Raw genomic sequence first — 15070 nt, 5'->3', positions numbered from 1 at the left:
GGGGGCAGTACTGCAGCAGAGGGATAGATAGAGGGGGCAGTACTGCAGCAGAGGGATAGATAGAGGGGGCAGTACTGCAGAAGAGGGGTAGATAGAGGGGGCAGTACTGCAGCAAAGGGGGTAGATAGAGGAGGTAGTACTGCAGCAGAGGTGTAGATAGAGGGGGCAGTAATGCAGCAGAGGGTAGCTAGAGGGGGCAGTACTGCAGCAGAGGGTAGATAGAGGGGGCAGTACTGCAGCAGAGGGTAGATAGAGGGGCAGTACTGCAGCAGAGGGGTAGATAGAGGGGGCAGTACTGCAGCAGAGGGGGTAGATAGAGGGGGCAGTACTGGCAGCAGAGGGGTAGATAGAGGGGCAGTACTGCAGAAGAGGGGTAGATAGAGGGGGCAGTACTGCAGCAAAGGGGTAGATAGAGGGGGCAGTACTGCAGCAGAGGGGTAGATAGAGGGGGCAGAACTGCAGCAGAGGTGGTAGATAAAGGGGGCAGTACTGCAGCAGAGGGGTAGATAGAGGGGGCAGTACTGCAGCAGAGGAGTAGATAGAGGGGGCAGTACTGCAGCAGAGGGTAGTAGAGGGCAGTACTGCAGCAGAGGGGTAGATAGAGGGGGCAGTACTGCAGCAGAGGGGGTAGATAGAGGGGCAGTACTGCAGCAGAGGGGTAGATAGAGGGGCAGTACTGCAGCAGAGGAGTAGATAGAGGGGGCAGTACTGCAGCAGAGGGTAGATAGAGGGGGCAGTACTGCAGCAGAGGGTAGGTAGAGGGGCAGTACTGCAGCAGAGGGTAGGTAGAGGGGCAGTACTGCAGCAGAGGGTAGGTAGAGGGGCAGTACTGAAGCAGAGGGTAGATAGAGGGGCAGTACTGCAGCAGAGGGTATATAGAGGGGCAGTACTGCAGCAGAGGGTAGATAGAGGGGGCAGTACTGCAGCAGAGGGTATATAGAGGGGCAGTACTGCAGCAGAGGGTAGATAGAGGGGCAGTACTGCAGCAGAGGGTAGATAGAGGGGCAGTACTGCAGCAGAGGGTATATAGAGGGGCAGTACTGCAGCAGAGGGTAGATAGAGGGACAGTACTGCAGCAGAGGGTAGATAGAGGGGCAGTACTGCAGCAGAGGGTAGATAGAGGGGCAGTACTGCAGCAGAGGGGTTAGATAGAGGGCAGTACTGCAGCAGAAGGTAGATAGAGGGGCAGTACTGCAGCAGAAGGTAGATAGAGGGGCAGTACTGCAGCAGAGGGTAGATAGAGGGGCAGTACTGCAGCAGAGGGTATATAGAGGGGCAGTACTGCAGCAGAGGGTAGATAGAGGGGCAGTACTGCAGCAGAGGGTAGATAGAGGGGCAGTACTGCAGCAGAGGGTATATAGAGGGGCAGTACTGCAGCAGAGGGTAGATAGAGGGACAGTACTGCAGCAGAGGGTAGATAGAGGGGCAGTACTGCAGCAGAGGGTAGATAGAGGGGCAGTACTGCAGCAGAGGGTAGATAGAGGGGCAGTACTGCAGCAGAGGGTATATAGAGGGGCAGTACTGCAGCAGAGGGTAGATAGAGGGACAGTACTGCAGCAGAGGGTAGATAGAGGGGCAGTACTGCAGCAGAGGGTAGATAGAGGGGCAGTACTGCAGCAGAGGGTATATAGAGGGGTAGTACTGCAGCAGAGGGTAGATAGAGGGGCAGTACTGCAGCAGAGGGTAGATAGAGGGGCAGTACTGCAGCAGAGGGTAGATAGAGGGGCAGTACTGCAGCAGAGGGTAGATAGAGGGGCAGTACTGCAGCAGAGGGTAGATAGAGGGGCAGTACTGCAGCCTGGCATTAGATTACACCATGGCCGGGGTTATAGATAGAGGGGCAGTACTGCAGCAGAGGGTATATAGAGGGGTAGTACTGCAGCAGAGGGTAGATAGAGGGGCAGTACTGCAGCAGAGGGTAGATAGAGGGGCAGTACTGCAGCAGAGGGTAGATAGAGGGGCAGTACTGCAGCAGAGGGTAGATAGAGGGGCAGTACTGCAGCAGAGGGTAGATAGAGGGGCAGTACTGCAGCCTGGCATTAGATTACACCATGGCCGGGGTTACAGTGTCACACAGCTGATCCCCGGAGGACCCCTGTGAGCTGCGCCCGTCTCCTATATGGGGGGCTACACTGATGACTGACAGTTTTTCCTGTGTCCAAAAGATACCTGTCAATCACTATGTGTGGGCGGGGCAAGCAGGACTCCCAGGCTTTCTCTAGGAGTCCTGACAGTGTACCGCCTCATGGGGACAGACGCCAAAGAGACAGGGAGACTTCTATATAAGAAATCTTTGCAAAATGAAAAATAAATAGTAGCAGGAAATGTCCTGAGGAGAAATCCGCACTTATCAGACATAGATTACACAACCCCATCATCCAGATTACAGTAGGGTTTGCTGTACTGCGCATGCGTTCCAACTAAAGGACAGGCCAGCTTGTGAAACGCGCATGCGTGCTCTCACATAATACGTACTGGGAATTCTCCGGCGGGTTAATACTGCGCCGTCCAATGAGCGCGGGAGGAGGCGTGACTTTAGTCTTCCACTTCCACGCCTCTGTCTGTCTCCATGGTAACGACAGGACGCCGTGGAGGACGGAAGCCGATACGGCCTGAATTAAGGACGTATAATGAATAAATACAAGGTAATGGAACGCGTTTCCAGCGTTATTCGCGCCGTGGGCAGAGAGTCTTCTGGGTCGTCTCATCATCTCAGACTGTTGTGTCATTTGTGCTTGCAGGTCCTGGAAGAATGGGGCGCTGGAGCTTTTGGGGTGACCTGTCTGGTGGAGGAGTTAGGAGGAGGAGCAAGGAAATGTGTTGTTAAGAAGGTATGGGAGCTGTGTGCGTCCATGTGGTCATCCTCTGCTGCAAGCCAAGGGCTCTGAACCCCACACTCATGGCTTGTAGACTCAGGGCCGGCCTTAGGTCTTTAGGCGCCCTGTGCGAGAAAGCTTTACAGCGCCCCTCGGTGACCACGCCCCTCGGTGACCACGCCCCTCGGTGACCACGCCCCTCAGTAACCACACCCCCTCAGTGGTCACACCCATTTCTCCAATATCTGCTCAATTTAAAACCTTCCATTCGGTTAAGTCCCCAAAAAACAGATGATGCGGATTGTGCACATAGCCACCAATCATATCCATCCCCCCCCCTCCTAAAGGTAACTGATGTGCTGGGGGAGAGGAATATGATTGGTGGCTATGTGCACACTCAACATCAGCAGCAAGGAGTTAAAGTCCAACCCTTAATGGCCCCCAAAATCCCTGGGGGGGGGGGGGGTTGATGTAGTAGCAGGAAAGCACACTGTCCCCCTGTCCTCTATGAGCCCCCCCTGGTCCTCTCTGAGCCCCCCCCCCCTCACCCATTGCACACTTTTCCCACTGCAGATGGGCCAGTGGGCTGGCAGCAGCACATCCCCCCGCCCAGTCACCATGGCATTGGCACATTTCTCCGTGTCCCCTCCAGATGGGCAGCATCAGCACATCTCTGTCCCCCCCCCACCCCGCGTCACCATGGCATTGGCACATTTCTCCCTGTCCCCTCCAGATGCATTACCATGGCATTGACACATTTCTCCCTGTCCCCTCCAGATGGGCAGCATCATCAGCATGCTGATGCTGCCCATCTGGAGGGGACAGGGATAAATGTGCCAATGCCATGGTGACGCGGGGAGCGGGGGTGGGGCAGAGATGTGCTGATGCTGCCCATATAAGGCTACTTTCACACTAGCGTTCGTCGGTCCGCTCGTGAGCTCCGTTTGAAGGGGCTCACGAGCGGACCCGAACGCCGCCGTCCAGCCCTGATGCAGTCTGAATGGAGCGGATCCGCTCAGACTGCATCAGGCTACTTTCACACTAGCGTTCGGGCGGATCCGTTCAGAACGGATCCGCTCATAATAATGCAGACGGAGGCTCCATTCAGAACGGATCCGTCTGCATTAAAATGGCAAAAAAAAAGCTAAGTGTGAAAATAGCCTCGGACGGATCCGTCCAGACTTTCAATGTAAAGTCAATGGGGGACGGATCCGCTTGAAGATTGAGCCACATTGTGGCATCTTCAAACGGATCCGTCCCCCATTGACTTTACATTGAAAGTCTGGACGGATCCGTCCGAGGCTATTTTCACACTTAGCTGTTATATGCTAAAATAATGCAGACGGATCCACTCTGAACGGAGCCTCCGTCTGCATTATTATGATCGGATCCGTTCAGAACGGATCCGATCGAACGCTAGTGTGAAAGTAGCCTAAAGGAGAAATGTGCCAATGCCATGGTGACTGGGGGGGGGGGGGGCACAACAGAGACTCTGTCCGCCCCCCCCCCCCCAGTCACCATGGCATTGGCACACTTCTCCCTGTCCCCTCCACTTGGGCAGCATCAGCACATTCCCCTGGCACGCATTTGCATCTAGCCGCCCCTTCCATTTCATGGGGGCTCTTTAAGGCATGGGCGTTCCAGCAGTAGCACCCCCCTATTTTAAGCATTGCATTCTGTGCAGCCGGCCCTGGCATGGCAATTTCCAGAATGCAACAAAAACTCTCTTAACATTCCCGTCCCCCCACTGTTGGCACATTCACATTAATCATTTGTTCAAAAAAATACTTACTTGGTTCGAATCGTTCTCCAGCTGTAGACTTGCTGCCGCGTGGGCCTTGCTGACTAGTCTCTGCTGGCTGGGCGCGCTCTGTCTCCTCTCTGGGGGCGGAGCTCAGTGGCTACGCTCCAGCAGCCACTGGTCTGCTCTCTTAAAGAGAAAGGCAGGCCAGCCAGGCAGCAGAGCGGAGCTCAGAGCGGCCGCGAGCCCCGCCCCCTCCTCACTCCTTCAGTCCGGACCGGAGCGCTGAGAAGAGTAAAGGTTTGAGTCACTGCAGGCTGCCGCCCGGCGCCCTAGTAAGTCCGCCGCCCGCCCGCAGGCCCTGCCCCCTGCAGAATAAATATTCGCGTCACTGCGGGCTGTCGGCCGCCCGGCGCCCCTGTTGTCATGGCGCCCTGTGCGGCCGCACAGCCCGCACACCCCAAAGGCCGGCCCTGTGTAGACTCATCATATGCGGCGTATACCCAGTGTCTATGTATGCACACCCAATCCCGCCTTACTGCCACCTGTGTCTCTTCCAGTAGTTCTACCCATTAGTGCCCCCATTGCAAGTCATTTGTACCTGAAGAAGGGGTATATCCCCGAAACGTGTTGTACCGCTTGCTTAATAAAAAAGAACCCTCATTCTATTCCAACCACTGGGTGGTTCTTGCGCCGTGGGATATTCCTTTTCTCTATTAAACTACTAGCTTTCTGAGCCGTCCCGTTGGTGCCCCCCTTACAAGGGCAGTCCCGTTGGTGCCCCCCCCTTACGAGGGCAGTCCCGTTGGTGCCCCCCCCCTTACAAGGGCAGTCCCGTTGGTGCCCCCCCCTTACAAGGGCAGTCCCGTTGGTGCCCCCCCCTTACAAGGGCAGTCCCGTTGGTGCCCCCCCCTTACAAGGGCAGTCCCGTTGGTGCCCCCCCCCCTTACAAGGGCAGTCCCGTTGGTGCCCCCCCCCTTACAAGGGCAGTCCCGTTGGTGCCCCCCCCTTACAAGGGCAGTCCCGTTGGTGCCCCCCCCCTTACAAGGGCAGTCCCGATGGTGCCCCCCCCCCTTACAAGGGCAGTCCCGATGGTGCCCCCCCCCCTTACAAGGGCAGTCCCGATGGTGCCCCCCCCCTTACAAGGGCAGTCCCGATGGTGCCCCCCCCCCTTACAAGGGCAGTCCCGATGGTGCCCCCCCCCTTACAAGGGCAGTCCCGATGGTGCCCCCCCCCTTACAAGGGCAGTCCCGATGGTGCCCCCCCCCTTACAAGGGCAGTCCCGATGGTGCCCCCCCCCTTACAAGGGCAGTCCCGATGGTGCCCCTCCCCCCCTTACAAGGGCAGTCCCGATGGTGCCCCTCCCCCCCTTACAAGGGCAGTCCCGATGGTGCCCCTCCCCCCCTTACAAGGGCAGTCCCGATGGTGCCCCTCCCCCCCTTACAAGGGCAGTCCCGATGGTGCCCCTCCCCCCTTACAAGGGCAGTCCCGATGGTGCCCCTCCCCCCCTTACAAGGGCAGTCCCGATGGTGCCCCTCCCCCCCTTACAAGGGCAGTCCCGATGGTGCCCCTCCCCCCCTTACAAGGGCAGTCCCGATGGTGCCCCTCCCCCCCTTACAAGGACAGTCCCGATGGTGCCCCTCCCCCCCCCTTACAAGGACAGTCCCGATGGTGCCCCTCCCCCCCCCTTACAAGGACAGTCCGATGGTGCCCCTCCCCCCCCCTTACAAGGACAGTCCCGATGGTGCCCCTCCCCCCCCCCTTACAAGGGCAGTCCCGATGGTGCCCCTCCCCCCCCCTTACAAGGGCAGTCCCGATGGTGCCCCTCCCCCCCCTTACAAGGGCAGTCCCGATGGTGCCCTCCCCCCCCCTTACAAGGACAGTCCCGATGGTGCCCCTCCCCCCCCCCTTACAAGGACAGTCCCGATGGTGCCCCTCCCCCCCCTTACAAGGACAGTCCCGATGGTGCCCCTCCCCCCCTTACAAGGACAGTCCCGATGGTGCCCCTCCCCCCCTTACAAGGACAGTCCCGATGGTGCCCCTCCCCCCCCTTACAAGGACAGTCCCGATGGTGCCCCTCCCCCCCCTTACAAGGACAGTCCCGATGGTGCCCCTCCCCCCCTTACAAGGACAGTCCCGATGGTGCCCCCTCCCCCTCCCCCCCCTTACAAGGACAGTCCCGATGGTGCCCCTCCCCCCCCTTACAAGGACAGTCCCGATGGTGCCCCTCCCCCCCCTTACAAGGACAGTCCCGATGGTGCCCCTCCCCCCCCTTACAAGGACAGTCCCGATGGTGCCCCTCCCCCCCCTTACAAGGACAGTCCCGATGGTGCCCCTCCCCCCCCTTACAAGGACAGTCCCGATGGTGCCCCTCCCCCCCCTTACAAGGGACAGTCCCGATGGTGCCCTCCCCCCCCCTTACAAGGGCAGTCCCGATGGTGCCCCTCCCCCCCCTTACAAGGGCAGTCCCGATGGTGCCCCTCCCCCCCCCTTACAAGGGCAGTCCCGATGGTGCCCCCCCCCCCTTACAAGGGCAGTCCCGATGGTGCCCCTCCCCCCCCCTTACAAGGGCAGTCCCGATGGTGCCCCTCCCCCCCCCTTACAAGGACAGTCCCGATGGTGCCCCTCCCCCCCCTTACAAGGACAGTCCCGATGGTGCCCCTCCCCCCCCTTACAAGGACAGTCCCGATGGTGCCCCTCCCCCCCCTTACAAGGACAGTCCCGATGGTGCCCCTCCCCCCCCTTACAAGGACAGTCCCGATGGTGCCCCTCCCCCCCCTTACAAGGACAGTCCCGATGGTGCCCCTCCCCCCCCTTACAAGGACAGTCCCGATGGTGCCCCTCCCCCCCCTTACAAGGACAGTCCCGATGGTGCCCCTCCCCCCCCTTACAAGGACAGTCCCGATGGTGCCCCTCCCCCCCCCCCTTACAAGGGCAGTCCCGATGGTGCCCCTCCCCCCCTTACAAGGGCAGTGCCATTAGTGCCTGGAATATATTATTGATAATAGTTGGGGTTCCCCTTTAAATGATATCTGTATTTTCCAGGTGGAGTGTATTGATGAACGGGAGGGAAATCTCGCCCTGGAAGAGGTAATTATCAGATACAGAAAAAACGCACCATTTATAACCAGTAGGTATAATATTAGTCTGACTGGACTGAACCATAAGGTCGGGGCTACACCCATGGCTGCAACACCTTGTGTGTTGGGTGAAAATCGCAGCATGCTCTATTTTGTGCGTTTTTCACACAACGCAGGCCCCATAGAAGTGAATGGGGCTGCGGGAAAATCGCAAGCAAGTGCGGATGCGGTGCGATCAAAAATTCATATGCCCCCTAAAAAAGTACGAATTAAACCGTCACCTCATCCCACAAAAAATGAGCCCCTACCTAAGACAATCGGTCAAAAAATAAAAAAGCTATGGCTCTCAGACTATGGATACACTAAAACATCATTTTTTTGGTTTAAAAAATGCTATTCAAAACTGAAATAAATAATAAAAAGTAGACATATTAGGTATTGCCACATCCGTAACAATCTGCTCTATAAAAATATCACATGACCTAACCCCTCAGGTGAACGCTTGAAAAATAAATAAATAAAAACTGTGCCAAAATTGCCAATTTTTTGGTCACCTTGCCCCATAAAGTGTAATAATGAATGATCAAAAAATCCTATGTACCCAAAAATGGTACCAATAAAAACGTCAACTCTTCTTGCAAAAAACGAGCCCCAGCAGAAAAATAAAAAAAATATGGCGTTCAGAAAATGGAGACACAAAAACACTTTTTTTTTTCAAAAATGCTTTATGTAAAACTGAAACAAACAAAGAGAGACATATTTGATATCATCGCGTCCGTAACAACCTGCTCTATAAAAATAGCACATGATCTACCCTGTCAGATGAATGTTGTAAAAAATAAAAACCGTGCCAAAACAGACATTTTTGAGTTACCTTGCCTCACAAAAAACATAATATAGAGCAATTAAAAATCATATGTACCCCAAAATAGTACCAATTAAACTGGCACCTTTTCCCCTAGTTTCCAAAATGGGGTCACTGTTTGGGAGTTTCTTCTGTAAGGGCGCATCAGGGGGACTTAAAATAGGACATGGCATCTAAAAACCAGTCCAGCAAAATATGCCTTCCAAAAACCATACAGCGTTCCTTTCCTTCTGCGCCCTGCGGTGTGCCCTTACATCAGTTTACGACCACATATGGGGTGTTTCTGTAAACCGCAGAATCAGGGTAATAAATATTGAGTTTTGTTTGGCTGTTAACCCTCAATGTGTTAAAGATAAAAATGGAAAAATCTGCAAAAAAGTGACATTTTGAAATTTCACCTCTAGGTGTTCCACAAGAATTAAAGGAAAATAAAGGGTTAACAAAGTTTGTAAAATCAGTTTTGAGTAGCTTGAGGGGTGTAATTTCTACAATGACTCATTCATGGGGGGGGGGGGGGGTTCCACTGTGTAAGCCCCACAAAGTGACTTCAGACCTGAACTGGTCCTTAAAAAGTGGACTTTGGAAATTTTCTTAAAAATTTTAAGAATTGCTTCTAAAATTCTAAGCCTTCTAACGTCCGAAAAAAATTTAATTACATTTACAAAATGACGCTAATGTCAAGTAGACATATGGGGAATGTTAAGTAATGAATATTTTATGAGGTATGCCTTTCTGTTTGAAAAGCAGAGAAATAGAAATTTAGAAAATTGCTAATTTTTAAAAATTTTCATTACATTTATGATTTTTTTCCTAAATAAAGGTGAAATATATTGACTCAAATTTATGACTATCATGAAGTACAATGTGTCACGAGAAAACAGTCTCAGAATGGCTTGGATACATTAAAGCAGGGTTTCTCAACTCTGGTCCTCGGGACCCACCTACCAGTCTGGATTTGAGACTATCCCACAGAATGAAGACCTGTGGTAAGTCCTGATGCATTGACACTAATTATATCACCTGCTCAATACTAAGGAAATCCTGAAAACATGACTGGTAGGTGGGGCCCGAGGACCGGAGTTGAGAAACCCTGCATTAAAGTGTTCCAAAGTTATTGCCACATAAAGTGACACCTGTCGGATTTGCAAAAAATGGCCTGGGCAGGAAGTTGAAAACTGGCTTGGGTTAAAAGGGTTAAAAGGGTTGGCCCATCTTGCACTTTGGTGGCTTATCGCTAGGATATACCACCAATGTCCGCACCTATCTCTAAAACCGGGCAATTTTTTTTTTTTTTAATTATGATTGCAATTTACTGATTTTGGGCTAAAAATTATTTTTTCAGTAGGTCTTTATTAAAAAATATTGAGGAGTTCTGTCACAAAGGGTTAACTGTTTGTCCAGCTGTGTGACTGGTACTTTCACTTTCTGCCGATCATCTAATAAGTGTTATCTCTAAACGACTAAAAGGTTATAAACACTTAAAGGGGTTATCCAATACTGTAAACTGCCCCTCACAGGGAATATACTTATCCCGCTTCCCCGGGCCGCTCCTGGTCCCCACACCGCCGCTGCTGCTTCTCCCCATGCTAAGATGAGAACATCCGGTGTCGGGGGGGAGCAGCCAATGGCAGGCGGGGACGAGCCTCCCTAGCATCGCTGGTGACCCTAGGGAGGTTTGTCACCAGCTGCCATTGGCTGCTCCCCCCGACACCGGATGTTCTCATCTTAGCATGGGGAGAAGCAGCAGTGGCGGTGTGGGGACCAGGAGCGGCCCGGGGAAGCGGGATAAGTATATTCCCTGTGATGGGCCCGGCATATAGGGGGGGGACAGTTTACAGTATTGGATAACACCTTTAAGCCTGTATTACACCTACTGAATTTTTTACAGATGATTGCTATCAAGCATTCGTGTGAACTCTTGTTGGCGATCACGTTGCAGTGTAATACCGCCGCCGCTCGTTCATCGGGCAATTGTGATTTTGAAGCATGCTTAAAAATCATTGTTTGCCGGCAGCAGATCGTGCTGTGTGATTACGATCTGCCACCGGCAAACCACTGCCATGGCATAATGATCGTTCCTCCCCATGCTGCGGGGAGTCGGCCTGTGTAATACAGGCTTTAAGTAAGCCACCTTCTATTAGTAAGATAAGAACTGAGCTATAACGAGTGTTTATAGGGTTAGAGATCAGAGATAAGGAGCCGTCAGGAAGGGAAACAGTAAAAATACAGATCCTGCTACTAGAGAATCTCAAGGCTGTACAGAGAAAGCGGCTCAACATTTTTTTTTTAATAAAGACAAATTTTTAGCTCAAAATGAGTACAATGTGGTAATTAAAGAAAAATGCCCCCAAAGGTGTACATAGCCTTTAAATTCCTGAAATTCCCCTTTATTACCAAATTACAATCCTGGTCCAGGCTACTGTTCATAGCGAGTTGATAGCATGAAGAGTGCCATTATGGACAACATAGTGTACGTTAATATTTTACTTTGTCCTTCTCTACAGGCTATGGCATTGCTGGAGCTTCAGCACCCTCATGTATGTGCCTATCAGGAGTTTTTTATGATCTGGGATCATAAGGTATGTTTTATACCTCTTCTATATGCTTCCACTATGTAGTATATTACTTATATATAGTGGATATAAAAAGTCTACACACCCCTGTTAAAATGTCAGTTTTCTGTGCTGTAAAAAAAGAGACCAAGTGAAATCTTTGCAGAACTTTTTCCACCTTTAATGTGACCTATAAACTGTACAACTCAGTTGAAGAACAAACTGAAATCTTTTAGGTAGAGGGAAGAAAAAATATAAAAATAATATGGTTGCATAAGTGTGCACACCCTTAAACTAAGGCCTCATGCACACGACAGTTTATTTTCACGGTCCGCAAAAACGGGGTCCGTACGTCCGTGATCCGTGACAGTTTTTTCATCTGTGGGTCTTCCTTGATTTTTGGAGGATCCACGGACATGAAAAAAAAGTCGTTTTGGTGTCCGCCTGGCCGTGCGGAGCCAAACGGATCCGTCCTGAATTACAATACAAGTCAATGGGGACGGATCCGTTTGATGTTGACACAATATGGTGCCATTTCAAACGGATCCGTCCCCATTGACTTTCAATGTAAAGTCTGGAGTTCTTTTATACCATCGGATTGGAGTTTTCTCCAATCCGATGGTATATTTTAACTTGAAGCGTCCCCATCACCATGGGAACGCCTCTATGTTAGAATATACTGTCGGATATGAGCTACTTAGTGAAACTCAGATCCGACAGTATATTCTAACACAGAGGCGTTCCCATGGTGATGGGGACGCTTCTAGTTAGAATACACTACAAACTTTGTACAAGACTGCCCCCTGCTGCCTGGCAGCACTCGATCTCTTACAGGGGGATATGATGGCACAATTAACCCCTTTAGGTGCTGCACCTAAAGGGGTTAATTGTACTATCATATTCCCCTGTAAGAGATCAGGGCTGCCAGGTAGCAGGGGGCAGACCCCCCTCCCCAGTTTGAATATCGTTGGTGGCACAGTGTGCGCCCCCCATCGGGCCCCCCCTTCCTCCCTCTAATGTTAGAAATCGTTGGTGGCACAGTGTGCGCCCACCATCACCCCCCCCCTCCCTCCCTCTATTGTAATAAATCGTTGGTGGCACAGTGTGCGCCCACCACCCCCCCCCCTCCCTCTATTGTAATAAATCGTTGGTGGCACAGTGTGCGCCCACCATCGGCCCCCCTCCCTCTATAGCAGTAACAACATTGGTGGCAGTGTGCGGCCTCCCATTCCCCCCCCCCCCCTATCATTGGTGGCAGCGGAGTTCCGATCGGAGTCCCAGTTTAATCGCTGGGGCTCCGATCGGTAACCATGGCAACCAGGACGCTACTGCAGTCCTGGTTGCCATGGTTACTTAGCAATAGTACAATAGTAGAAGACTCATAGTTACCTGCTTGCTGCTGCGATGTCTGTGTCCGGCCGGGAGCTCCACCTACTGGTAAGTGAAAGGTCTGTGCGGCGCATTGCTAAAGAACTGTCACTTACCAGTAGGAGGAGCTCCCGGCCGGTCACAGACATCGCAGCAGCAAGCAGGTAAGTATGAATCTTCTACTGTTGTACTATTGCTAAGTAACCATGGCAACCAGGGCTGCAGTAGCTTCCTGGTTGCCATGGTTACCGATCGGAGCCCCAGCGATTAAACTGGGACTCCGATCGGAACTCCGCTGCCACCAATGATGGGGGGGGGGAGGGGAATGGGAGGCCGCACACTGCCACCAACGATTTATTACAATAGAGGGAGGGAGGGGGGGCGATGGTGGGCGCACACTGTGCCACCAACGATTTCTAACATTAGAGGGAGGGGGGGGGCGATGGTGGGCGCACACTGTGCCACCAACGATTTCTAACATTAGAGGGAGGAAGGGGGGGGCCCGATGGGGGGCGCACACTGTGCCACCAACGATATTCAAACTGGGGAGGGGGGGGGGTCTGCCCCCTGCTGCCTGGCAGCCCTGATCTCTTACAGGGGAATATGATGGTACAATTAACCCCTTTAGGTGCCGCACCTGAAGGGGTTAATTGTGCTATCATATCCCCCTGTAAGAGATCGGGTGCTGCCAGGCAGCAGGGGGCAGTCTTGTACAAAGTTTGTAGTGTATTCTAACTAGAAGAGTCCCCATCACCATGGGAACGCTTCTGTGTTAGAATATACTGTCGGATATGAGTTTTCACGAAGTGAAAACTTAGATCAGAAAAAGATTTTATGCAGACGGATCTTCGGATCCGTCTGTATGAAAGCAACCTACGGCCACGGATCACGGACACGGATGCCAATCTTGTGTGCATCCGTGTTCTTTCACGGACCCATTGACTTGAATGGGTCCGTGAACCGTTGTCCGTCAAAAAAATAGGACAGGTCATATTTTTTGGACGGACAGGATACACGGATCACGGCCTCGGCTGCAAAACGGTGCATTTTCCGATTTTTCCACGGACCCATTGAAAGTCAATGGGTCAGCGAAAAAAAAACCGGAAAACGGCACAACGGCCACGGATGCACACAACGGTCGTGTGCATGAGGCCTAATACTTTGTTGAAGCACCTTTTGACTTTATTACAGCACTCAGTCTATCAGCACGGCACATTTTGACTCTTCTTTTTGACACTCCAAATCTGTCAGATTGCGAAGGCATCTCCTGGGCACAGCCCTCTTCACATCACCCCACAGATTTTCAATCGGATTCAGGTCTGGGCTCTGGCTGGGCCATTCCAAAACTTTCATCTTCTTCTGGTGAAGCCATTCCTTTGTTGATTTGGATGTATGCTTTGGGTCGTTGTCCTGCTGAAAGATGAAGTTCCTCTTCATGTTCAGCTTTCTAGCAGAAGCCTGAAGGTTTTGTGCCAATATTGACTGGTATTTGGAACTGTTTATAATTCCCTCGAGCTTAACTAAGGCCCCAGTTCCAGCTGAAGAAGAACAGCCCCTTGGCATGATGCTGCCACCACCATGATTCACTGTGGGGATGGGGTTCTTCTGGTGATGTGCAGTGTTGTTTTTGTGCCAAACATATCTTTTGGAATTATGGCCAAAAAGTTCCACCTTGGTTTCATCAGACCATAACACTTTTCCCACAAGCTTTTGGGAGACTTCAGATGTGTTTTTGCAAAATGTAGCCTGACTTGTATGTTTTTCTCGGTAAGAAAAGGCTTTCGTCTGGCCACTCTACCCCATAGCCCAGACATATGAAGAATACGAGAGATTGTTGTCACATGGACCACACAGCCAGGACTTGCCAGATATTCCTGCAGCTCCTTTACTCTTGCTGTAGGCCTCTTGGTCGCCTCCCAGACCAGTTTTCTTCTCGTCTTTTCATCAATTTTGGAGGGACGTCCAGTTCTTAGTAATGTCACTGTTGGGCCATATTGTCTCCACTTGATGATGACTTCACTGTGTTCCATGGTTTATCTAATCTTTGTGTGTTGGACAAATCTAAATTGCTCTCAAATGAATGAGGGGAATAGAGAATAGGAGAGAAAAGGGGCGCACAATATGGTAGTATGTATATACAGATAAAATGATATCATGGGAATTGTGAAGGCTCACCTTTTTGAGTTGTGCAAATTTAGGCACAACTCTATTGAAGGCTTTTAGTGATGAGACTTATCTTCCGGAACTGCAGCCGCAGATTGTGTGTTCTTTTTGGTGGGATGTCCAGTCCATGGTATATCTTTTTTTTTTTTTTTTTTTTTTTTTTTTTTTTTTTAAATTTTATTGGGAAAACTACAAAACATTTACAATAAAAAATTTATTACAGTCTCTCAATTCTTAGTAACCCAAGTGATTATATGTGCGTATATTCCACTCATCTTTTCAAAATATTTAGAAAACCCTCCCCTCCCTCCCTCCCAGTTTGTGGTGCGTCAAAGTAGGACCCTTATATATAAAACAACTTGATCTCAGCTAACCAGACCTCCAACCACCCCATATCCTGGTCCATTGATATTCATTTTCCCTCCGTCTGTATAAAAATTTTTCGTAGTTCATTACCTTATCAATTAAATTTATCCATGTGTTTT

At 51.5% G+C, this 15070-nt stretch overlaps 1 protein-coding gene across 1 annotated transcript in view; it reads left to right on the top strand.

Moving 5' to 3' along the window:
- The first annotated feature begins 1884 nt into the window (after positions 1–1884).
- Positions 1885–15070, top strand: part of STKLD1 (serine/threonine kinase like domain containing 1) — a 38595-nt gene continuing 25409 nt past the window's right edge. The window contains exons 1-4 of the mRNA XM_044268489.1: positions 1885–2645; positions 2742–2831; positions 7603–7647; positions 11007–11081. Coding sequence (XP_044124424.1) covers positions 2631–2645; positions 2742–2831; positions 7603–7647; positions 11007–11081 — 225 coding nt within the window. The 5' untranslated portion in view covers positions 1885–2630. The remainder of the gene's footprint in view (positions 2646–2741; positions 2832–7602; positions 7648–11006; positions 11082–15070) is intronic.

The sequence above is a fragment of the Bufo gargarizans genome, chromosome 9 (assembly GCF_014858855.1).
Source record: "Bufo gargarizans isolate SCDJY-AF-19 chromosome 9, ASM1485885v1, whole genome shotgun sequence".
NCBI classification, from domain to species: domain Eukaryota; kingdom Metazoa; phylum Chordata; class Amphibia; order Anura; family Bufonidae; genus Bufo; species Bufo gargarizans.
The sequence above is the reverse complement of the archived record's forward strand: the minus strand, read 5'-3'. Positions and strand labels throughout refer to the sequence as shown.